This window comes from Cupressus sempervirens, chromosome 5, assembly GCF_028749045.1.
Source record: "Cupressus sempervirens isolate cs-2001-9-10 chromosome 5, ASM2874904v1, whole genome shotgun sequence".
Taxonomy (NCBI): domain Eukaryota; kingdom Viridiplantae; phylum Streptophyta; class Pinopsida; order Cupressales; family Cupressaceae; genus Cupressus; species Cupressus sempervirens.
Genome location: NC_143122.1, coordinates 672,628,274 through 672,655,295, shown reverse-complemented (window position 1 = coordinate 672,655,295; position 27,022 = coordinate 672,628,274). Strand labels below are relative to the sequence as shown.

Below are 27,022 nucleotides of genomic sequence, written 5' to 3'. Positions count from 1 at the left end.
GTAGAAAGGATGGTTATTTAGACATTCGAGATAAACTTAGGAAAATAAGCCATGACATGTTTGAATAGTTGGTTGAGCACCATCGTATAATGAATGACATGTTATCCGACCTAGCTAAGGTGGCTAAGCTGGCTGGATTTCTATTTGGCAAATTTTCTCATAGGGCAGATGACACAATTACTAAGAACTTGCATGAGGATTTTGAGAAACTAGCTTATAGCTAGGCTAAGGTCTCAGATTCTACTCCACCACATGAGGTAATGAGAAAGGATATTATGCAAATTGTTAGTAATGGTCAACTTGATACTCAAATTGAGACAATTGTATACAGGTCATCAAAGGGTGATGTCACAGGTATTCAGGATGGTATAGTTACAATAGGTAGTGACTACAGTGTAGTGGGTTCAGATGATGATTATGAGGATGTTGTTGTGCATGATGGTGAGATACCTGGTAGAGATGAGCAGACATTGAGCATTCATGAATTTGCTAAGAAAGAGTACCAAGCACAGTTAGATGCTTTGACACATGAGGTCAAGGCTGGTAGTACTTCACATGATTTGTCCAGCTGGCTGAAAGTGAACAAAGATAGTATTGTGACTTCATTATCTCATCATGATAGGTATGTGGAGTTAGTTGGTATTGGTCATATTACTTAGGTGAGGAGTTTTCTTGAGTTACCAGCCGATTCTAGTTTATAGATATGGACTCAAGATTGTTATATTGGAATTTGGGATTCAGTTGACTGGAGATCTTTAACACTTTTTGGTAGCAGTGTTTGTTTGGGTGCTATCATGGATTTGATTAGAAAATTGCATGGTGTTGTCTTTTCTTGTGCCAACAGCTTGTCTGATGCTGGTATTAGTTTTTATACACCAATGTTGGGCTTTGTTCATATATCCAGTCGACCATACTTGCTGGAATGTGTTGATGATCTTTCATATTTGGCAGTGTGTACAGATGAGTCCCAGGATCATATTGGCATTGATGACATCCAGGAGGATGCAGTGGGTAGTTTTGAAGACTTAGTTTCCTTGGCAGTTTCTTTTGGTACAGAGGAGTTAGACATTAGTGCTACAGTTTTTGATACTCCATATGCCGATATGAGCTTTGGAGTTGATTCACAAGATATGGATGGTAATACTCTAGAGACTAGTAACTTTGAGGATACTCCTTTAGATAGTGCATCAGAGGAGGTTTGTAGGAGACATTCTAGCCAGTGCCATCATGTGTATAATCAATTGAGAGTTAGTGAGTGAGACATTGCTATTGCTTGCCAACATTTTGATGCTGCTCGTTAGTTGTTAGCAATTTATGGATGGGGTTCTCATAATAGTGATGAGCAGGGAGGCAGTTATCTTTCCTTGAAATAGTTCCACTCTTTATGGGAGGCTATCCAAATTTTGGGACAAGATTATATGCAGTTGGTAGCTAATAGAGATTATCTTATGGAGTGGGGCAGTACAGCATATGATGCATTGTTGGCCAAGGAAGATGAGGTGAGTGAGCTTACTCAACAGCTTGAGGTGACTTTTGAGATTCTTGAGAGTACACAGTTGCCTTTCAAGGAGTCACAGTTTCATTTGGCTAAGGTGACCATGGAGTTAGAGCAACTACAGTATTTACGAGATTCTATATAGTCACAAGTTATGGCATCTGGTGATCTGAGGATGTTCATGGTCAAGATTTTCAAAGATAGTGGAGATGGCGATGCATCCATCCTTGATACTAACATTTTCATATCGGGTTTGTCCCCACTAGAGTCAGGTTCAGTTGAGTTGGGTGCTACAATAGATTGTTGTGGTATGCTTGACATGGTGTTGACATCTAGTACTAATGACATGAAGACGAGAAATGATGTATCAAAGACCATGTGTGATGTTGGTGAGCTATCAGTTGGCATGGTTCCTACTGGTAATACTACTCCCTTGGTGATGTCTTCAGAGGTAGTAGTCAGTTCAAACTTGGTTAGTGATCAATTGCAGTTAGTTACATCTTGATTGTAGTTGGAGCCACTGACTAAGATTGGCACATTCTATCGACATTACATTGTGAGGTATGCTCGTCAATTCACCTTTGATGACCATGTTGATGAGATGATGATACAAAGATTTACTTTGGTTCTTAGTGCTTATCATCAATTATGGGATAGTTTGATGCCTTGAGATGAGAGTTGTGATGGGCATGACATGGCGATAGGTCCTGTAGTTGACAGCTTGATAATACATGACTTAGAGCAGGATTTGTGGAGTGATGCTTTAGCAGTTGTTGTTATTGATTCTACTCCTTTGGCTATGACATCTCCTGACTTAGCTGGTGATCAGTCATAGTGGGCTGTATCACTTGTTCATGGTGAGCTATTGACTGAGGTTGGTTTTTTTTATCAAAATTATATTGCAAGGTATGTACATCAGTTAGCATTTGATCCTTGTGCTAAGGAGTTGATGGCAGACAAACTTGGTTTGGGTTCCATTTCTTGCTATTTATCTTGTGATGGATTTTCACCATCAGGGGTGCATGGGAGTTATGGTTATGAGATAGTGGCCAGTGATCTATAGAGTTGTGTTGACTGCAGGAGTTCTACAGTGTGTGGATTCTCCATACTTGGTACAGTTTCATTTGGGAGCATTCACCATTGTTGTAGAGTTGGATTGTACATTCCCTATAGGCCAGTGGGATGCATTGATGGTATTTACTATGTTGGCAGTTTGATTTATCCACTTTAATTGGGTTTTGATGTTCTAAGAGTTTGTGTCTCGTGGGTTTTTGACTGTGGTAGTGGTGATTTTTGAGTTTGGTTGAGCTGTAATTGTCAGTTTGGTCATGGATTCCTCTTGGTTATCTTGTAGAGGATATTGCAGGAGCTTGTGTTAATTGATAGTAGTATAGTTCATGACTACATTTGGGATCCAGGTGGATTGATTGGTTTATTGTTAAGCAATTTCTTGAGGACAAGAAATATTTGGGAGGGGAGGACTTGTGATGTCCCCTTTTCAAATAATTAAAAATAATAATCTTTTCTAAGGCAGGCAGGCCCAAAAAGGTGAAGTTTCAAAAAAAAGGGATAATCTTTGGAAGCTAATGGACTAATAAATGAAAATTATTATTAAAATATGTTTTATTAACCACTCTTGGATGTGAGTTAGGGTTATGCCCTCTTTTAAGGGGTTTGGAGGCATTTTGGGCTCATTCCAGAACTTGATTTTTGCGCATTGCTTTGTTGTTCTTCAGAGGCTGCCAAACCTATGGAGAAGGAGACCCAGGAATGAGAGTTTTCAGGTTTTTAGGAAGGCTAAGGATGGGATTTTGAAGCCATTCCATGTGCATGCTCATGCAAAGTTTGCCTCTGTGCTGAACAGTGCAGATTTGTGAGTTTTTGGGTGTGTTTTTTTGTAAGAGTTTGGTGTTTCCAGTTGAGTATTTCATATCAGTTTTGGTTGCTGCTGTATTTTAGACTTTAAGATGTTAAAATAGATTTGAATATATTTATTGGGATGTGATTAAACTTTTGAGATAGATTATTAGTGTTTTTGTGGTGTTTCTGGGCTTTTTTGTGTTAATTTCGGGAGCCCGATGTGCATAGTTTTTGTCCTACATTTGAGAACTCTTGTGTAAAGGCTATACAGATCTAGAAATGTCATTTCATAGGCTTTTATGCTGCTGAAATTTCTATAAAAATTTCCATTTTCAGATTTATTAGTAATTTGTGAAGTTGTGAAGTTTTTTTGGCACTATTTCGGACATACCCGATTTGGGTTTTACTGAGAAATTGGTGGATCTTTGTAATATTGGTTGTATGATTTTAAAGATCTGATTTGAGGCTTGAAATATCATACAAAATCAGTAAAGGGACATTTCAGGAGATTATAAGATAGAAAAAATTTCAACTTATTAATTTGAAATATCTAGGTTGTTTGAATTTTATATATAAGAAACAATATTTAGAGGGATAAATAATTATTATTAGAGATAAAGAGAGAGTGAATAAGATGAATTATATAAATTAAAAATAGGGGTGAATAGGTGAAAATATTGATAGAGAAAAGAAAGATATTGAAACATAGGGAGGGATAGTGTATTGATAGATGTATCATAATAGAATATCAAAGTGGAGGACACTTATGAAGGGAGAGACAAAGAAGGGAAGTCACATGGAGAGAAATATAAAGAAAAAGGGAGGGAAATAAAGAGAGAGAATGATACAGATATAAGAGGTGATAGATTGATAGTGGGTGAGTAGATAGAGAGATAGAGCACATACATAGAATACATGAAAGATAAATTGAGAAAAGAGGATATAGATACATAAGAGAAAATAGTAAAGAGGGATAAGATAAAATAAAGATCAGAAAAGAGATAAGATTGTCTACATTTCTGAATAAGAGAGATGTGATGATAGGGGTAGGAAAGTAGACACAATCTTTTTATGAATGACTATTTGAAATATTATAAAAAAAATACAAGACTATCAACTTGACCCTTGCACCCTTCAAAGGGGCAAGAGCTAGTTTATCTTGTCCTTATCTTTTGATTTAGTAGTAGAATGGTTAATTTTCTTTAGCATAAAAGGATTCATCAAACCCTTATTAGAACATTTCATAAAATTTGAAGCAATATCATTTATCAAACTTTTTATAGGCAATTTTCTTTTTATGTTTTCTGAACTTACATTAGTTAAGAAAATATTTATTTTAATAGAAAAATAATAATAATCAAAGAAGTTGAAATTATTTCAACCCACCTTGATGCCAAATCATAAGCTTAACCAACCTCATTCTTGATATGGCTAGATGAGATACTATTGTTTATAATTCAATTACTTGTTATATTTTAATTCTATTGACAAATTTGTGAAGTACATTAAAGGTCACAATTGATTGATATTACTTTAAATAAATTGAACATGGTTTCACAACTTTTGGAGAAACAAGATAATCCATAAAATGCTCAAGTGAAAAGGAATAGAAAAATTGTGATTCATCAATAAAACTATAAAAAAAATTACTTGATTTGAAAATAGCATGAATCTTCCTTTTACTTAAATTACATCCACTTTTACTATTTATCCAATTTTCCAAGCTTTTAATATCATTGCAAATTTAATTCTTATAAATTCATTTTCATAGCTCCTATATATGTGATTATTTTTCTTATTCATGCCTATATTACCACTATACAAGACATTTGTTTAAACACAATGGTTTCTCCAAATTTTCAACTAGGGAGAAATAGCAATGCATCTCTACCCTATCAACAAAGGAGATATGTTGATCTTGTACATTCAACTTCATTATCCATCTTTATTGACTTTCTCTATCTCTCTCTCCCTAAATAATGGTGACAAATATATTGATTGAATTTTTAAAAAAAAATAATAATCTCACTTATGGGTATGTTAAGGATCATGATGGGCCAAAAATGGTGATAAAAGATCACTTTTCATCTAAAATTGATAAAAATGAAAGGGGTTTATTAAGAAAATTATCAATTTCCATCGATATAATTGGTGTCAAATAATGAGTTTACTAATTAATTATTAACTATTTTTAAATGGAATTACTTCTAAAGTGTTGATTTACCTACTAATTGAATTTTTTTTTTTAAAAAAAATTTAAATGATATAACCTTCTTTAAAATTTGAAAGATGTGCGACATTCTATTCTTTTCCTACTATGAGGAAAATAAAATAAAATTTTAATTTTGTGCAATTTTGAATGAGTTAAGGTGGTTAGACATGAGAGTTTTTTTTTTCAAAAAATATTGTAGCATTAAATTCCAAAATTAATTGTTTTGTTGGAATAAAAATACCAAAAACTTGTTAAAATTTGATACTTAGTCAATTGATTACATTTCTAGCAAGCTCCATAGTTGCTACTAAGCTTACCATGCAGTTTGTAGTGTTAATCAAGAGATTCAGTTGCTCCTGAGCCTAGAAGTTAGAATAAAATGTCTACCAAGAACTGGAGTCAGTTTGCATTGTTTGTTGAGATATATATTGTTTACCAAGCTTCAGGGAAAAAATTCAGTGCAAATTGAGTGTAGTAGAGGCTAGTGAACTAGTTAGTGGAAGGGAAGAAGATCATAGTGTTAACTAAGCTCTGTAATGTTAACCAAGTCCAACAATGTCTACTAACATGATAGGGTTAATGAAGTGGATCTAGTGTTGACCAAGTCATGTAGTGTCAACTGAGTGATCTTGTTGCTACCGAGTTTTTCAAAGTCCACCGAGTCACATAGTTCTCACTGAGATCAAGCTACTTGGAAGTGATCAGTATGAATTGAGCTTCAAGTCCAACCAACTGCCAAAGATTTTTGAGCATTCATAGCATTTCTCATGTATTATAACATCATCAATTTTGTCTTCAAAACCTAAGGTACAAAAGTTGGGCTACCTTTGTGAATTATGATGAAATTAGTATTGTAGCCAACTCCAGTAAGTTATCATTTGGATTGGTATATATGTAATGTATTATATCATATCCAAATAACATATATGTAAAGAGATATGACAAGTGTAAGTGTGAATTAAAGAAGGCTACAAGTAGTATAAGGGACAATAAATATTTATCTATCATAGATAGGTGATCATTGCAAATACAAGGAATCTCAACCAGCAAATAAGAGATCATCCATTAATTCATTGTAATAGGTGTATCACCCAAATCCTTTAACAAGGTAGACTTAACAATATTTACTAAATCTGCTAACCAAGTGCATGATACTTTATTTTATTTTTGTAAATCCTTTGATATGGTGGACCTCACAATCTCTATTGCTCCTAATAGGGAAAATAACTAGAAGTGGTCAATTGTAAGCCTTAATAGGTTAACTTTATACTGTAGTACTAAAGCTTGTAGGTATCATCTCCACCCTATCTTTACTTTCTAATTGGAAGGTTTTTTGGTCACCATATATTGTTTCAAAGTGTTATGAATGTGTATTTTCCTTCATTCTTTCATGCATGTAATTAGATTAGAATATTATAAGAAGGATTAATTGGTGAGGTAAGATAAGGTTTTACCAATTCCCAATTCATTTCTTCCCTCTTAGTAACCTTGTCTACCTTATATTTTCAACAATTGATATCAAATATTTTTAGGTTCTCACATTAAAATTTTAATAGCTTGAGAAAAGATCAAAAGAAATAGAAGTATACAAGCTAGATAATTCTATTGATAATAAAAAGTTGGATCTTGAATTGGCTATTAGGCAATTGAAGAAAGCAAAGGAGAAACTCTCTCAATCATTGAAAAGAAGAAAAGATCTTGTAGTATAAATGAATGAAAATCTCTACATTGAAGAAAGAATTGAAAATATTTATCCAAAAAAAATTCAAATGAAGTTGATGAAGCAGTCAAAGACCTATTAGAAAAGAATTCCAATCTTCAAGAAGAAGTTAGAAAGCTAAAAAGATAACAAGAAATCCAATCAGTCAGATTGTGTAAAGGAATGGAAAAAATGAAAAATCCAAAGAAGAAATAGAAGAAAAGAACAATTGAATTCAAAATCTATCCCTTCATTAGGTATAATTCATTGATCAACTCACTAATGAAAATGAAGAACTTATGAAACTAAGATTAGGGAATGAAAGACCCCAAAATGATCTCAATACTGGAAACAAAACCTATGATAAAATATGAGGAAAGCACAAATCAGTTGAATGAAAAAAGTTAGTATAGACACAAAAGCAAAGATGGAATAGGATACAAAAAAGAAGGTGAATCATCCCAAGAAGGAGCTCAAAAGAATCAAAGACCTACTTGCAATCATTGTGATAAGGTAGACCTCATGTATCAAACAAATTATGGAGTAATTGTAAGGAAAAATTCAATGGAAAGTGCTAATTGTAATAAACATGGAGAAGGAAAATGTAAAGAGAAACCTAATTTTGAAGGTAAATGTCACAATTTCAAGATACATGGACACAAATCTACAGAGTGCAAAAAAAAGTAGTGAAACCCAATAGAAAAAAAATTATGAAAGGAATATTTGAATGGGATTATAATACATGGTTCAGATGCCACTACTATGATGAATTTGAGCACATTGGAGAAAATTGTGTGAAACATCATATGAGTAAAAGAGATAATACTAAGAGATGTCTTATTTGTAGAGAACTTGGACATCTTTCAAAGAACTATGAACATAGGTAGAATTGAAGATGAGAAGAAAACCAAAGATGACAATATCAAAAAACAATTGAGCTTGAAATAGGTACCAAAATTTCTAGAGAATGAAAACCAAGATCATGAAGTGAATGAAAACCAAGTCAATGAGTTGGATGGTTAAATCATTTCAACTTACTTCCTATGGAGATCATTGGAGCTATGATTTGAAAGAAGAAATCTAACTTCAATTCTAGCTAAGTTGGGTAGCAAGACCTTACCAAGAAAGTTTGGGTTGCATATTGTTATAGACACAAATTTGATAGTTCCTACCAAGTAGTGATCATTCTACTAAGCTGTAGATGTCTCCCAAGAATTACTGAGTAAACTGAGTGGAGGATAGTTTATCACTAAGTGAGTATGAGGTACAAAAAATTAATGGTGATAAATGAAGGTAAATTCTAGAGTTTTTAGTGCAGAGAAATTTAAGAGCCCCTGAGCGAATTGAGCATTTATTGTTGAAGAAGTCTCAAAGTTTTCAAAAACCTTATCAAGCATGGCATCCTTAAGAAAAAATGCAAAGAAGGCTCTAAAGTGTTGATTCATGGAGTTGACTGCAAGGCACCAAATTTCAAGTTAAATCCAACAATTACATAGGTACTTGATCTAGCAAGTGCACAATCTCAAATTTCTTCTAAGGTCAATTGGATGACATATATTTTGAGCCGTATACACAATGGGTAGTTATTAATGGAGTAACCTATTTAGATAATGAAGAATTAAATAATTCATAGAATCACTAGGCTTCCAATGCTCAATAAAGAAAAGACAACCAAAACCCTAGGTCAGGTCAAACTAGAAAAATGAACTCTTGGCAAGTGGGATGGAAGAGGTATGAAGATTAGTGGTGTAATAGACATAGAATTATAGTTTGACATTCATGTAATTCCACACAATATTTATAGTTCTAGAAGATTAAACATTGCATCATCTAAAGCTGTTGATCTTGTATACAAGGTTGTGAAGAATAATCTATCCTTTGACCTTGCCGAGTTATTGTTGAATTAGTTCAACAAGTACATAGAAAGAATAAGAGGATCAAAGAATAATCCATGGAAGCTAAGATCTCTTTTAACATGTTTATTCTTATTTTTTCATAAAACTTTCCTTTCTAAATGAGTAGTAGTGTGGAGGAAATATGTTCCTATTTTCTATCAGATTAATGAGTATATAGAAGAGATGGGTGAAAATTTTGAAAGCATCAAGGATAACTGCTTTGAAAAATTCAAAGAGAAGATGATTAATAGATTTAGGATTCCTAGGAAGCTTGTAGAAGACTACAAGGATTATATCTATTTCATGGTGGACTATGAAAAAGTATACATTTAGGTAGTCAGACCTAGAATGGCATGAATTAAGCTTCTAGAGTATAAGGTTAACATTGATGACACCAAGAATATCATAGAGGCTCTATTGAATGAGCATGCAAATCCTAAAGCTAGGTACTTCAGAACATATGATGAGGCTAAGGTAAGAATAGAGCTTGAAATCATGCTACCTCAAGTGGTAAATAATGGAAGGAAAAGAGTCTACAGACAAGATAGTAAAAGGCATTAAACAAGCAAGTTCTACACTAATGCTTACCAAGGGAAAAGGAGATGACCTAGAAAATGATGATGCAGAGGATGAAGAAGAAGAAACCAATATCTAAGGATGAATAACCTCTTAGGTAGAAGGGTGAGGTTATCATAACTAGACCTTCCAAGTCATCCCCTGCTATGTTCACTAGAAGCGTAGCAAATTCAAGAAAGAAATTGAAGTTAGGTGAAGATGAACTGAGTAAATAATATTCAAAAGAGATCCACCTACATTTAAGGAAAGATTAAAGAAAATGGAAGGAGCTAGCATGGAAAATTTCAAATCTCTCTTGTATGAGACTAGGAATGTAGATGAGAAAAAGTAGATTGAGAACACACTTATGTTGAAATTGGAAAATGGAAGTATTCACTAGATCAACTTGCACATAAAATTCCTCATAAACTTCCAGAGCTAATCAAATCTAGATGGGAAAGTGCAACAAACACTAACAAGGACATCTCTAAGGAGACCTTGAAGCAACACATGCCCAATCTCAAAAAAAAGGAGGTGAAAGAATCCTTGAAGAAAAATGAAGAGAAGTTCACTCTTATATTCAACACATGTATGATATTAATGAAAGACATTGGGCATGTACTGAAAGCATCCACCACTGCATGGAAAAAAATTTATAAGTTACATCAACCTAGTGACTTTATTGTACATGTTGATGATGAAAATGAGGAAGAGAATGTAGAAATAAAAGATAATGAGATTGATGATGTCAATATGGATGATGAAGAGGAGGAAAATAAAGCTACTAGAGGAAGCCTTCCAAAGATACAAGATATTGAGGAAACAGATGCAAAGAAAATTATAGCAGTAGTTATGGCCTCATTTCCTCACTCTTTGAGCACAATCTTAGTGCAATCTAGGACAGAGATAGCTTCTATCATGTTGGTTGTGGATACCACTACTATAACAAGAACCGAACCAGCTCTTAATTTGTTTAGCTAACTATTTCATTAATTGAAGTGTACAACACTTCACCTTCCATGCAATAAGGTCCTCCATTATCAAGCTTAACTAAGCAACAACAAGGTATTCATGTTGTTAGTGTTGCTTCAACATTTGTTGCTAGTCCATCAATTTCTACAGTTATTTTTATTCCAAGCATATCCATCGGTCTAGTATAATGATAATTGAGAGCTAGTCTCAACCAAGTACTAAAGTCCTAGATAAAGGAAAATAAATTGTTTCCACCATTCTAAAGGAAAAGAGAAACAAAGTAGAAGCTATTGATCTAGATGAGGATATAGTTATTTTGAATTGGGATATCTCTACCCTCATTCTTGATCAAATGGAGATGATGGATAAATTATTAAATAAGAGAGATAGGTAGCAAAAGATTAGAGAAGAGAAGAAGAAATAAAATCAAGTTTTTGAAGACATCAAGAGCATATTTATTGATGCTCTAAGCATTGAGGTTGATAGTATTCAACCCATTCTTAATTAGTTAGTAGAAATTGTCTACAAATTAAATGAAGAATTGAATGTGTAGGAGAAAGTACTTTAGAGAGCTAAAAGGGAGTTTGAGAACAAAGTGTTAGAACAAAAGAATTGCAATAAATATAGTAGTGTTAGCTACTATTCTTAGTTCATTAGAAACCTTTGTCAATACTATTGTTTCATTAGTTTTCAAGTGATACATATATCCTTACAAAGGATATCAAGGATAAATTGTCCAAGATAGATGAAGACATGAAGGCAAGTGCACACCAATTGTCACTTGACCTAAGCCATAGTTATGCACATTACTCAAAGATTAGATGTCTGGCAAACTTAGAGGTAGAATCATTGAAGGAAGAAGTTAGGATCAAGTGCACACTTGTATAAATCCAAGGCATGATTCTTCCAAACATGGATGCATCACCAAAACATATTTCACATGAAAAGATACTCATCTATTATAACAACTTCTCCACTACCGATCACATGGTGGAATTATTAGCAGAAGTTTAGATTGCATTGCATGAAAGAAAGGTTCTATAGGAAAACTGGGAAAAGAAAATGGTACTTATTCTAAAGGTACATTCTAAATTATTGTTACATTTTGGTATTATCGCATAGATACTATGAACCTTTGGCATTTATTGCAAAGAGGGGGAGAAGTCTATATTATATGAATAAGAATGGGGGATAAGTAATATGAAAAGAAGGAGAAATATACTATACTCCACTTGTGTGTGTGTGTGTGTGTGTGTGTGTGTGTGTGTGTAGGGAGATATATGTATGTGGGAGTAGTAGAATATAGTATGGATAAGAAAAAAACCCTGTACAAAAGCATTTTGAAAAATCAAAAAAATTGAACATGTTATTGAGCCACAATAGATGGAAGTCAAAATTGAGTTGAAAACATAGAATAATGGCAAAGGAAGTTTTGACATATAGTTTTGAATGATCAGATTTTTTTTTTGATAAGTGTTTTTGTCACTAATTCCAAAGGGGGAGATTGTTTACATAAAGGCCAATTTTTCTATCAGTGACTCACCACTTAGTCAATTGGTTATATTGTTGTTGAGCTCCATGGTTGCTACTAAGCTTATCATTTAGTTTGTAGTGTTAACCAAGTGATTCAGTTTCTCCCTAGCCAAGATGTCAGAATACAATGTCCAACAAACACTTAAGTTAGTTTGCAATGTTTTCCAAGCTATAAAATGTTTACCAAGCCTCAAAGACAAAGTTTAGTGCAAACTAAGCATAGAAGAGGCTACCAAGCTAGTTAGTGGAAGTGAAAAAGATCATAGTGTTAATTGAGCTCTATAGTGCTAATCAAGCTCTATAGTGTTAACCAAGTCTGATAGTGTCTACCAAGCTCATAGGGTTAATGAAGTGGATCTAGTGTTGACTAAGTCATGTAGTGTCAACCAAGTGATCCAGCTACTATCGAGTTTTCTAGAGTTCATTGAGTCACACAATACTGACCAAGTTCAGGGTACTTAGAAGTGATTCATATGGACTAAGCTTCTAGTTCAACTAAGTGTTAAATATTTTTGAGAATTGATAGAGTTTATTATGTTTCAAAACATCACCGAGTTTGTCTTCAGAACTTGAGTTATATTAGTTGGGCTGAATTTGTGAATTATGATGAAATTGTTATAGTAGCAATCTCTAGTAAGTTGTGATTTGGATTGGTATATATGTAATGTATTATATCATATTAAAATAAGATGTGTGAAGAGATAAGATGGAGGAATTTTTAATTAAGGAAGGCTAAAAGAAATATAAGGGACATCAAATACTTATTTATCATAGTCAGGTGATCATTGCAATACAAGGAATCTCAACTAGCAAATTAGAGTTTTAGATCAAAGATCAGCCACTAGTTCATCCTAATAGGTGCATTAGTCAAATCCTTTAATAGGGTATGCTTAATAGTATTTACTAGATATCCTAATTGTGTGCATACTTAATTTTATATTTATAAATCCTTTGACAAGGTGGACCTCACAATCCTTATTTCTCCTAATAGGGAAGATCACCAAAAGTGGTCAATTGTAAGCCTTAACAGGTTAACTTTATAATACAGTAATAAAGCTTGTGGCTATCATCCCCACCCTATTTTTACTTTCTAATTGGAAGGTTTCTAGGTCACCTTATCTTCTGTCAAAGTGTTATGATTGTATATTTATTTTAATTCTTTCATGCATGCAATTACATTTGAATATTATAAGAAGGATTAATTGGTGAAGTACTTGATAGAGTTTTATTGGTTCCTGATTCACCCCTTCTCTATCAATAATCTTTCCTACCTTATATTTCCAACAAAACTATGCATCACATCCTAGTATGATTCTATTTCTTTTACATAGAATATTTTAATATTTCTTTTACCTAGAATATTTTAAAAAACTATATTTTCATTGTGATTAAGGTGGTTAAACATACACCCACTAACTTTTTCCTAATTTTTTTGTACATTTATATTGAAATTCAAAAATTTGACCAATTAAATTATTATTTTTATCAAAAAAATTTTATTTTTATTTTAGAAAGTAAACTCAATTTACTTTATATTCTATTCTTACAAATTTTTGATATAAGGTTCATAAATAGTTTAAGATTTTACATCAAGTTGACTAACATTAATGTCCTAATTTTTCATTACCACTTAAGTCCATAGGTTTTCCTACCATGATTCTACACATAAAATTACAACTAATTCTTGAATTACAACTTCAAATGCTTCATTATATGTTTCTCGTTTCTTGCTTCATTATATGTTGCATGTTATTATATTTTACTATAGCTATATTCTTAGATAATTTATTTCTATAGTTATTTATACAAAATTCATTTTCATAGTTGTAAAATATATGAGTATTCTCATTATTCATTCCAACATTTCCCTTGTAGGGGAAACTGGTTCGAGAATACTCGCGTTTCCATAATCTTAGCAAGGGTTAACTAGTAGTACATCTCCACCATATCAGAAAAGAAGAAATCTCACTCTTGTATGTTCAACTTGTGAATATAAGAGGAGAAATTAAGGGGGGGAGGCAAATCAATTAATACAAAAATAAATCCTAGATCCCTTAGATGTCAATAAAAATCAAAACTATGATTAAACTATACTCTGATATAACTCATCAAACACACATGCACTCGATTTACACTAGAAAATGTTGTAACTCGGTCAACATTGAAATAAGTTGGTAACTATTGAACATGAAATTATTTAAAATATTATCTATGATTAATATTATGTAACTTAGTTTTGTACACATGAAGGAAATAGCATGAATACAATTGACACTAACATTCAACATGGAAACCCAATTTTGGAAAAACCACCAATTACAACTAGTTACTGATTTTCACTCTTCTAAATTGAGCTTTGTTAGGAGCCAACCTTGTTAAAGGTTATAAAACCCATTTTTATATGTGACCCTATTAGAATATTTAATCACCCTATTAGGAGTGGCCTTGTTAGAGGTCTCTAGACAATTCAATCTAAAAATGTCACCTTGTTAGAGGATTTACAAATAGTTATTAAGCCAACTTGATTAAGAGATTCAGATCACTGCTAAAATGGTTACAAAGTAACAATGACATGAAATAATTTATGATGTAACCAATTTTTTTATTATAGATCTCAATTCTAACAAGTATACTTGATCCTTCTTGATTGAGTGTATCTTTGCAACTCGACAAGGATATTTTTCTTATCTTTCTAATTCGCTTCCTCTAAGCATCTTCAAATATTTTACTATGTTCCACACCTTCAATCCTCAACTTGAACTTATATTTATATCTTACACACTGTCAAGTCAGCTTGAATACAACTTAGATTACTTAATATTCATCTCCTCAATTGTCTAGAATCGACAAACAATTTGATTGAACTCAATATGCCAAAACAAGAAAATCCTTCATTAGTTGACCCTGCTTGGTAGATACTAACTCAAAGTGATTTTCCTATGTTAACCAATTGAATTCAATTATCATTTCATAGTCACAAAGTTCCTTTGGTAACCAAGTCAGATTGGTTAGCACTAGTTCCATCCAACATTTCCTTTATTAACTGAGTGAGCTTGGTTAACACTCAACTTCTACAAACTTTCCCTTGTCAAATAAGTGAACTTGGTAGACACTATCTTTTGAAGTAGGAAAACTTTAGAATACTCGATAGACATAGGAAACTATCTTTAATGCCTGAATAAGCTTGACATATACTGAAATACACATCAAATACAATACACAATTAATCAATTGTTTCCAACAATATACCTCTTTGGTATTGATGACAACACAACATGTCATAATACAATGAATTTTTTATAGAAAGAATAATGTAATAATCATATCTTTAGATTCATTTTGATTCTCATCCACAAGAACTCCCTCTATTATTGGGAACTCCCTCTACCTTTAGTTTCTCCCTCTATCAACAAAAAATTGTTTTCAATATCTTCTTCCCTTCTATGACATCAAAACAAGTTCTTTGGAAACATATATTGCTCCTCTTTATAAAGTTTCTGTGAGGTATAACAATAAACTTCTCCCTCTTTGGCATCTTATGTCGAAGACAATATTTTGTAAATATCAATGTACCTTATACATTGATTCATTTTCAATGCGCCCTTGTCAATATTGCATCAATTGATTGATCTTCAACATGCACTAGTTGATGCATCACTAAACATGTTTTAGTGAGCTTTAGATAGGGGAATGATCCCTAACTTGCCTCTTAGATGCAAAGATGCATCCTTAGGTAATGGCTTAGTGAATAAATCTACAATTTTCTCTTTGGTGTTCACATATTCCAATCTTACATCTTTATATTGTACTAATTCTCTCAAAAAATGATATTTTATAGAAATGTGCTTGGTTTTGATATGTATTATAGGATTCTTTGATATATTAATTACACTAGTGTTATCACAGAAGATAACCACTAGATCCTTGATCTCTATCTCTGTACCTACCAATAGTTTCTTGAACCAAACAACATTTGAACAATTAACTGCTAGTGACACATATTTTGCCTCTACTATAGACTAAGAAATCCAATTCTTCTTCTTGCTTGTCCAAGCCACTATTCTTTTACAAAGAAAGTGTTAGTGTAAATAATTATTATTTACACTTTGCTTATGCTTACTTATGATAAATGCATTATTTTATTGTTTATTAGGTTAGATACCTAGGATTTTGTGTACTCATATCAATCGACATGTTGACAACACATGAGTAAAAAATCTATTTTAGTACATGATGTTTACAACACTAGAGTTTTCATAATCAACTGAGTTATCATGTTGACAACACAGTTGTTCACACACTTAATTAAGCACTTGGTGTCTACAAAATAATTTTACGTGACACACCTTTGTAGGCTTATCCTCTCATCATCACACTAACTCTTGTGCTTAATGAAGGATAATCCACTATTGGTGGACATGTGTTTAGTTGTGAGACTTATCATAGTGCTAACTCTTAGACTTTCCAGATGCAACTTGAGGCCTTTATATTTATGCACTCCTAGTGTACTTGTAGATCAATTACATTAATGGAATTTCATAAATTGTTATTCTAATCATACTCTATTGGTCTATTTTGTGCTAGTTGTTGAGATTCTTGGTCTTGCATGATTTTTCCCTAAGGTGAATTCTTACATGGTATCAGAGCCATAGGAGCTTCATTTCATAGCCATTGGAGAATGTTCTTGCTTCACCTTTCTAAAAATAGCTCAATTCACATCTAGAGTATCTATATCCATTGGGAGCGTCTAGAGCCAAAGCAAACATCACCATTGCATCTAGAGCATTGAGTCAATGAATTTTGACTATAAATTCACCTATGTAGAGCCATAGTCAAAATTGAGGCAAAAGCTTTTTTGCAAACCGACTCTAAAGGCCCAATTTGCAAATTTGGTATGGTCATTTCAGGTCTCTAAATTTATTTTTTAGATCTGTTAATTTTATTTTCTCTGTATTTTTAGATTCTAGTTTCAATTCTTTTTAGGCTAGTAGGCTTGCAGATAAATTTATTTTTGCAAGAACTGGGTGGTGAAATCCTGGCTCCGGCATGTGGAATATTCCTTGAAATTTTGGCATATTCTATTTAATTAACGATTCAAATTTCCTACTAGTGGGCACACATCACAAATTCAGGTAACAACACTACTATACAAACCAACTCCAAGCAAGCTCATTTGAGTTTACTCTTGTGGCCTTGACATTTTAAACAACCTACAACTCCTTCACCCACCACATGTGGGACTAACCCACATTAGCTTCCAACCGCTACATGTTCAACTCTTTCCCCTAGTGGTAAACTTCATTTAAGATTCTGGCCCCCACTACATTCTTACCTTGTCAATGATGCCATTTCATTGATCATTGGAGAAACTCCTATCAACATTTAAAACTGAACTCTCACCAATCATCTAGGCTCCATGTGGCACTCGAGTGACTGACACATGGCAACTATAGATCCCAACACATGTTTGGCCCAGAACCCACCATGCCATTCTATACCATAGTGACAAGTAAGGCAATGCCAACTCTATAGCCATGTCTGTAGTGACTGCACTACCACATTTTCCCTTGCACCCATCCACATAGTGTTCCAGTTAGTAACCATCTAGTAGTACAACTATCCACATCATCTCTAACTCAATTTCCATGTGGCCCTATCCTTATGATCCATATAGTGACATCAACATTTGCACTACCACGTCACCTAAGGAGGATTTTTTTGCTGATGTTAGCTAATTACGCCATTAAATTTTACAGTCATTTGACCATCATCCACATGCTATATTGCACTGCTATGATGGTTGTTTAGATATCAAATTTAACCTCACAGTTTACTACTTGGACACCTCTCTAGATTCAATTTTTATTTGACCGTCCTACTTCAGGAGGCCATATCTTAGTCATTTGGGCTCTAAATTAAGTACAATATTTTTTATTTGGCTAGAATTTCTTGAACTTTTCAATGGTGCTATTTTTTTCTAGTTTTGTTGCATGGATTTGTCAAAAATTGTAGTTTTTAGTGACCATACCTATCCAATCCCGCATTTTGCAACTTCAATTGCTCTATCTAGGCTCATTTGGACTCCAAATCAGTTTTCATTTTTTTTAAAGTGAATTTTTTTTTTTAACTTTCCAAATTTGTAATCATATTATAGTCTTGTGTGGATATAAATACTACTTTAAAAAATAGGTCCTTTCTTTGCATTGTATTGCTTCAAAATTGTTGTCCATTGTAAAGTTCTAGATTTGAACTCCAAAAGGAGGTTGTAAATAGTGAAATCAAAAGTCCACTAAGGCTGAAATTGGCAAATGGGAAATATAATCACACTAAGCATAACGTGCAAAAATCTTTCATTTTGGGGGGTTTCTTGATTGAGTGAAAAGAGGGGTATCTCTTGGTTTTATGTTCCTCTTTCCCTATTGTTATCTTTCTTTTCTTGCATCATGGAAAACCTTAAGATTAAAAAACTAAAAACACATAACTATGCCACATGGTCTATTAAAAATTGGTGTAAATTCATGCATGAAGAAGTTTCTCAATGTGTGGATGGTCCCTCTTCTAAACCAATAGGTGATAAAGTATCTCAAAGTGATATTGAAGCTTGGAAAAATGAAGATAAGAAAGCCCTAAGTGCTCTTAGGTTAGGGGTTAAAGACAAGATGCTCTTTCAAATAATGAGGTATGATACATCCAAGGAATCTTTAGATGCCTTTAAAAATCTATATAGGAAAGTGACTGAGGAGGATGTCTACAAAATTGAAGATGAGCTTATTGCTCTAGATCCTAAGAACTTTGAATCTATTCATGATTTATTCCTTAAGGTAAATGAGTTGAGAACAAAACTTGATGATTGTGGTAGTCCTCTCAAAGATGGCAAGTTGATTTATCTTATTCAGAATAAGTTTCCATCAGAATACTCCACATTTGTCTCTTCTTTCAACACCACAAAGATTAACTTAGGGGGTGCCTATAAGAAAATCACTTTTGATGATTATGCTTAGTTGTTAAAGTATGAACAAACTAAGTTGACAAAAATGGGAATTCTCAAGTCTTCAAAGTCTAAGGCATTGGTGGCTAATAATGAGGGTTCTAAAAATTCAACTAGTGATAGTTCAATCAAAGAAAAGGGAAAAAAGAAGAAGTGGAAAGACAAAAAACAAGGGGACACAAAAAAGACATCAAATTAACAACAAGGCAAGTCTTCTCCTAATATCCAAGAAGATGGTAATTAGGAAAATGAAAAGTTTTCCTATTGCAAAATGATGGGTCATGATGAGCATCGGTGTTATCATAAGCAGAATGATGAATTGAAGAACATCATGAAGAAACACAATGTTACATTGCCTAATGCATATAAGGCAAAAGGATCTTCATCTTCAAATTCTAAGGGAAAAGGGCATGCTTTACTCACAAACAATGTTGGTCAGGGAGAATGGATTATCAACTCAGGTGCCAAACATCATATGGGTGCATCAAAGAGAGATTTTTCTTCCATGACACATTCAAAGATACCACACATCTTTGAAGGAGATGATACTAAAGTGGAAGTTGAAGGTAAAGGTGAAGTTCAGATGGACAATGGAGCATTCAAGTATGTTCTATATGTTCCTAATCTTACCCCTAACCTTCTTTTATTCTACCAAATGACTCACTATGGACGTGGAAATAAGGTTGAATTTATTCTAGCCTTAATGGTAGTGAAAAACATTAAGGATGACTCTATGATTACAATGGGCGAAGCCAATCCTGATTCAACACTTTAAACTTTCTCTTCCTTTGTGCCAAAATCTAATGCACAAGCCTTGTTATTACATTAAAATGCCGAAATTTTTTTTTGGCATGAGAGATTTGGACATCTCAACTATAGATATCTTTAGCAGCTTAGTAGTAAGAAAATGGTTAATGGTCTACCTCAAGTACAATTTTTAGAAGGTGTTTTTTTCAAGTTGCTCACTTGGGAAACACCCTAAAAAATGTTTGACAAGGGGAAGTCTTGGAGAGCGTAATGTGTTCTTAAATTGGTTCATAGCGATGTGGTGGGTCCATTTCTAGTGCCATCATTTGGAAAGTCTTGCTATACACTCACCTTCATAGATGACTACTCTCACTTTACTTGGATCTTCTTCATGGCTCATAAGAGTGAAGTGTTTGAAAAATTTCTCAACTTCGAGCGTCAAGTGGAAAAGTAGTCAGGAAAAGCCATCAAATTTCTTCAAATAGATAATGGGGGGGGGGGCATAATGTGAGCTTAGGACTAATAGAATTTTGTACTCAATAGGGCATTGACCTTTAGCTTTCAATACCATACAAGCCACAAAAAAATGGTGTTTCTGAAAGGAAAAATAGAACTCTCAAGGAGATGGCCACTTGCATGCTAAAAAACAAGTCTCTTCAAGTCTTTTTGGATAAAGCAATGAATTATGCTAACTACATCAAGAATAGGAGTTCTCATAAAGCTTTGGATAATGTAACTCCTTTTGAAGCTTCGACTAGTAGGAAACCTATAGTTAAGCACTTTAGAATCTTTGGTTTTCCAACATGGGCATGAATACCTCCATAGAAATACAAGGCATTAGAAGCTCAAAGAAAACCTTGCATTTTTGTTGGATATGTAGACTCACATAAAGCCTACAAGTTAATGGATCCAAAGACACATGATATGTTCTATGAGAGGAGTGTCCACTTTTAATAAAGTTGTCCAAGCTTGCCTTCTTCAATTCATCATTCTTCCTCCTTCATTGATAAGAGTGACAATGATGATAGTGACTTGGAAGATGTGTTTCCATGACCCAAATAGAGGCATCAAATAGTTGATGTTGAGGATATGCCTTCTAGATCTTCTTCCACTAGAGCTAGATGGGCTAAGTAGACATTAGATGTGGCTGAACCATTCGTAGGGAATCCTTCAAATACACAGATGACAAGATCACAACACAACTCACTCCCACATGCTTATATTATAGTTGATTTAGATACACAATCATTTAAGGAAGCATCAGGTATTCTAGAATGAGATAGAGCAATGGAGGAAGAATATAACTCTCTTATGAGAAATGATACATGGGACCTAGTCTCTCTTCTTGAGGAAAGAAAATTGGTTCGGAGTAAGTGGATCTATCAAACCAAGTTCACAATGGATGCAAGTGTGGATAAGCATAAGGCAAGACTTGTTGCAAAAGGTATCTCTTAGGTTAAAGTCATCAATTACACTGAGACCTTTGCACCAGTGGTAAACATAAACTCCATTCACTTGACAATAGCTATAATAGCAGCTCAGAGATAGTTTGTTCATGAGATGGATGTGAAGAGCACATTTTTGAATGGTGATCTATATGAGGAGATAGATATGGAGCAGCCACAAAAATTCATATAGGATAATATCTTGGTTTGCAAATTAATAAGTCTATCTATGGACTTAAAAAAGCTCCAAGAGTTTGGAATGCCAAGATGGATTCCTTCCTTCTCTCCAAAGAGTTCACTAGATGTCATTCCAATCCAAATGTCTACATTCTCCAGAGGGATGATCCTCATTTGATCCTTGTGCTTTATGTCGATGACTTGATCATTATAGAAAGTGCTACATCCATCATTGACAATGTCAAGGATACTTTGCAAGATAGGTTTTCCATGACAGACTTGGGTTTACTACACTATTTCCTTGGTATAGAGATACATTAGTCTTCATCAGGGATCACACTATGATAGCCCAAGTATGCTCTTGATCTTCTAGCTTAGTTTCACATGAGTGACTACAAGGCTACAACCACCCCATTCCATTCAGCTATTATCTTTGAAACAAAGTGTTCCACTCCACTTGTTGATGTGACTTTGTATAGACAGTTGGTTGGAAGCCTCATCTACTTGACACATACATGCCTTGACATCTGATTTGTAGTTGGCATGGTTTCTCACTTCATGCTAGATCCACATGAACTTCATTGGAAGGTGGGTAAATTAATCTTGCATTACATCCAAGGTACACATATAGATGGGATACACTATGCAACTAGGACAGGACTTTAGTTAGTGGGTTATACAAACTCAAACTATGTAGGGGACCTTGATTCTGACAAGTCTATTTGTTCTATGTATGCTTCTGGGTGCAATTGTGTGTTGTTTTAACAACATCAACGTTTCTGATCATACTCAATGATCCATAATCAGGATGAGAGAGCTAAGAGAACATAATGATAGGTTGCAGACTAAAGCAGAATAAAAAAAGAGAGAAAGTGGGTGGGGTGGCAAGGGGGGCAACACACAGGTCGAGGGGGCAAATAAATAAGAAAGAGGGGGAAGAAAGATAGAGGGGAGAGTTGAGATAAAGAAAAACATGAAAATGAATGAATAAATAAAAGAAAAAAGACATTATAAAAATAAAATACATTATAACAAAAGATAATAAAAGAAGAGAAAATAAGTAGAGGCCAAAAAATTGAATATAAAAAAATAGATAAATAGGTCACCTAAAAGAAAATAAACAATAAATTAAAAATATAAAAAATAACAAATAAAAATAAAAATAAAAGTAAACATTAAAAAAGAAGAAGAAGAAGCATTAATAAATAAATTGACAAGAAAAGAATTTAAAAAATAAATAAATAAATAAATAAATAAAAAGAAAGTAAAGACGAATGCATATATGCGAATAAAATACGAGCATATGCATATATATATATATATATATATATATATATATATATATATATATATATATATATATATATATATATATATATATATATATATATATATATATATATATATATATATATAGGGTTGCAAAGAAAATGTACATAGAAGTGTACATTCCTACGAAAGAACAAAACCACAACAAAAAAGAAAAAGAAGAAAGTGAACAAATGAAAATAAGGTAAGATGACGATAAAAAATAAAGGAAGTAAAGAGACAAATAAAGAAGAGAAAGCAAAAAAGAGAAAAAAAGAAAGAAAAAAAAAAGAGAAAAAATTAATAAGAGGACTAAAGCAATTAAGACAATAAAAACCACACAAAAACAATAAACTATTTTTAAAAAAAAATTTAATAATTAATAAAAATGTAAAAATGCAAGGAGAAGAGTACAAGAATAAAAACTAAAAGCTATAGAGGGGGGGGGAGAAGGGTGGCAACGACAAGGCTAAAAGAGGAAAGGGAAGAGAAGAGACAAGCGGAGCTGAGTGATGAGAGGGTTAAGTAAGAGGATGATGGGGCCTCCTGATGGAGGATAAGAGAGGATGCCAGGCGAGGCTGAGGGCCCATCCTTCATCTCGGTTGAGATTTGAGGGGTGGTGAAATATTTCAATTGCTTCCTTCATTTTTCTCTTATAATAATTGTTTTCTTTAGCTAGGATTTGAGAGCTTTCTAGGCAAATGTGATGTTTTGTAAAAGAAGAATGCTCGGCTAAGGAAGATTTAACCACTCTTTCGTGCTTGATGTCGGCACTATGCTCCTTGATTCTTGTTGTAAAGGATCGACCTGTTTGGCCAATATAAGGCATACCACAAGAACACAACACTTTGTAGACTCCAGATTCTAAAAAATTGTCTCTAGAGTCCTTAAGTGGGGGTAAGTGGTTTCTGATAGTGGAAAGGGGTTTGAAGGCACAACGCACACCTTTTTTTATCAAAATTTTTGATATTTTGTGGGAGATGCCTTCAATAAAAGGGAGGACCACCGTGGGGGTTGCCATACCTTGAGAAGGGATAGGTGTCATGGAGGAGTGAAAGGTCTTAGCTTGTCGAAAGGCTTTAGATATCTTCTTGTTAGAATACCCATTGAGTTTGAAGACTTGATGAAGGTGAGAAAACTCTTGCTCAATGTTATCATCATCACAAATGCGAAGGGCCCTAAGGGAGAGCATTTTTAAAACCCCAACTTTTTGGTGAGGGTGGTGATGGGATGAAGAATGGAGATACAGATCAGTGTGGGTGGCTTTGCGAAAGACTTGATGACTTAGTGAGCCATCAGATTTCCTGTAAAGAAACACGTCAAGGAAAGGAAGGCTCTCATTTGACTCTAACTCCCTGGTGAAAGAAATGCAAGGAGACACACTATTGAGGTGACTGAAAAACTCATCTAATTTTTCAGGACCATGTGGCCAACATACATTAGTGTCATCGACGTAGCGCTTCCACCATTTGGGTTTGAGAGGGAAGGAGTGTAATGCCATTTCTTCAAAGTGCTCCATGTAGAGGTTGGCAATGACTGGGGATAGAGGGGAGCCCATCGCCACGCCTTTGACCTGTTCATATATAATACCTTGAAAGGAAAAGAAAGTAGATCTTAGGCACAACTCTACTAGGGTGGCCACTTCTTCATTGACCTTGTGTTTGATGATTTCAATAGAGTCAAGAATGGGCACCTTGGTGAAGAGGGAGACCACATCAAAGCTGACTAATATGTCACTTTTTTCCACTTTGCAATCTTTGATGAACTCCACAAAATGGTTGGAATCTTTGATGAAGGAGTCACTTGTTCCCACTAATGGAGAGATCAACTTAGCAAGGAATGAGGCTAAAGGGTAGGTAGGTGAGCCGATTGTATCAACAATGGGCCTTAGGAAAACGTGAGCTTTATGAATCTTAGGGACCCCATAGATATGAGGGGTGACTTCCTTGGAAGGAATAAGACATCTCTTGGTGGATCATCAAAATTCGAACCCATGATGACCACTTTGACTTTCTTGAGGATCTTGGAGCAAGGGTTGCGAGCCACAATTCTGTAGCTGCCGCGATCAGAAAGAAGGAGCTGCATCTTGGAGATGTAGTCAGGCTTGTTCATGATGACCATGGCGTTGCCTTTATCGGCTCTAGAAATGATAATGTCATTGCTACACAACAAATTTTTGAAAGCGAAAAATTCAGCTTTAGGGATGTTGCTCTTGGGTGGGTTGGCACATCTAAGGGAGACAGCGCAATCTTGCCTCACTTTCTCATGGACCTCTGGAGGGAGGCTACGAATGGCACTCTCAATTTCAGTGAGAAGGTTGACAAAAGGAATGCAGCGTGGACTCAAAGAAAAGTTGAGACCACATTTGAGAACTTGGAGACAAAGAGGATCTAAGACCGCATGTGAGAGGTTGACGACCAGCTTGGATTCCCAATCATGAACGAAAAAGTTATCGGATGAGGGTACGTGATGAGAAAAGTTTAGAAGAGGAGGGGGGGGATCGAGGAAGGTCGGGGAGAGGGGAATCCGTGAGAACAAGAGAGCTCGAGCATTTATCAAGAAAGGGAGGGGCTCAAGGTTTGACTTGAGCAAGAGAAGGAGAGGAACAATAAAAGCTGCAAGAAACTGATGGAGAAAAAGAAGGGTTCGGAGAGAACATACTAGAAAGAGTAAATGAAGCATCACTTGAGGAGGAAGTACCTATCATGTCCACCGAGGAGTAGTTGGTAACAAGCTGGTGATGAGACGTTCCAACACGAGAGCCGTTGGTAGCTGCATCCTGAGAGCCATTGGCTCTGACCTGTGGCATGAAGGATAATGGAGTAACAACAGAGGTCAAAACAGTTGGAAGCCACAAGGGAGAGGATCTGCTATGAGATTGCGTGGACGTAGAGTAGGATGCAGATGGAACAAGGGGCAGGGACGACTTGGAAGCTGCAGGAGAGGAGGCGTGGGATTTGATAGGCTGCTTCAGCAGTTGAAGTGATAGGTTAGGGGCAAGTTTAGCATCCTGCAGAAATTGAGAAGATGTAGATGACGCGTTGGATGAGGGAGAGGGGCCCTGCCAATGTAGTAAAGATGGATGGAGGCCTACTGTTGGGTTGGAGAGTGCTGAAGACCCACTACGCTCAAGAGGGGTGGAGAAGCCAGAGGCGAGCATGACACTATGCTGCCGGGTCAAGGAGAAAAACTTTTTCTGCTGCCTGCCAATTGATTCACGTTGCTGACCAAGAGCTTTAGCAAAATTCGTTGTATCAAATCGTGTCCAGAGGTCTAGTCTAAGTGAGGTTGCCAGCTCCAAATGAAGAGAAAAAAGCTGTGTTGAGAGCATTGATTGAATTCCTCGTGAAACCAATGACCGATCTGAGGAGGGAGAGTTCATCAATTCCAAAAAGGCGAGAAGTATGGGCATTCCGAAGGTGATGAACAATGGAAATGAAGGAGGGGATCACCCCTGAGTCTCTGCATCTTTTAAAAAAGGTTAAGTCTACAACCTTCTTGAAAAGCTTGCTTCTTAAGCTCTCAAATTGCTTGCATTTTCTGTATGTTTCCCTCCCATGAAGGGTATCGATAAATTGTAACAGATTTCCACAATCCATGCTATTCTATGTATGCTTCTGGGTGCGGTTGTGTTTTGTTTTAACAGCATCAACATTTCGGATCATACTCAATGATCCATCATCAGGATGAGAGAGCTAAGAGAACATAATGATAGGTTGCAGACTAAAGCAGAATAAAAAGAGAGAGAAGGTGGGTGGGGTGGCAAGGGGGGCAGCACATAGGTCGAGGGGCTAAATAAATAAGAAAGAGGGGGAAGAAAGATAGAGGGGAGAGTTGAGATAAAGAAAAACATGAAAATGAATGAATAAATAAAAGAAAAAAGACATTATAAAAATAAAATGCATTATAACAAAAGATAATAAAAGAAGAGAAAATAAGTAGAGGCCAAAAATTTGAATATAATAAAATAGATAAATAGGTCACCTAAAAGAAAATAAACAATAAATTAAAAATATAAACAATAAACAATAAATTAAAAATATAAAAAATAACAAATAAAAATAAAAATAAAAGTAAACATTAAAAGAAAAAGAAGAAGAAGCATCAATAAATAATTTGACAAGAAAATAATTTT

General features: G+C 34.5%; 1 protein-coding gene across 1 annotated transcript in view; it reads right to left on the bottom strand.

Annotated features, from left to right (window-relative positions):
* LOC149557737 (uncharacterized) overlaps positions 1–24,445 on the bottom strand; it is a 180,122-nt gene extending 155,677 nt beyond the window's left edge. Inside the window, exon 1 of the mRNA XM_089830433.1 lies at positions 23,894–24,445. Within this exon, the coding sequence (XP_089686559.1) occupies positions 23,894–24,445 (552 nt within the window). The remainder of the gene's footprint in view (positions 1–23,893) is intronic.
* Positions 24,446–27,022: the final 2,577 nt, after the last annotated feature.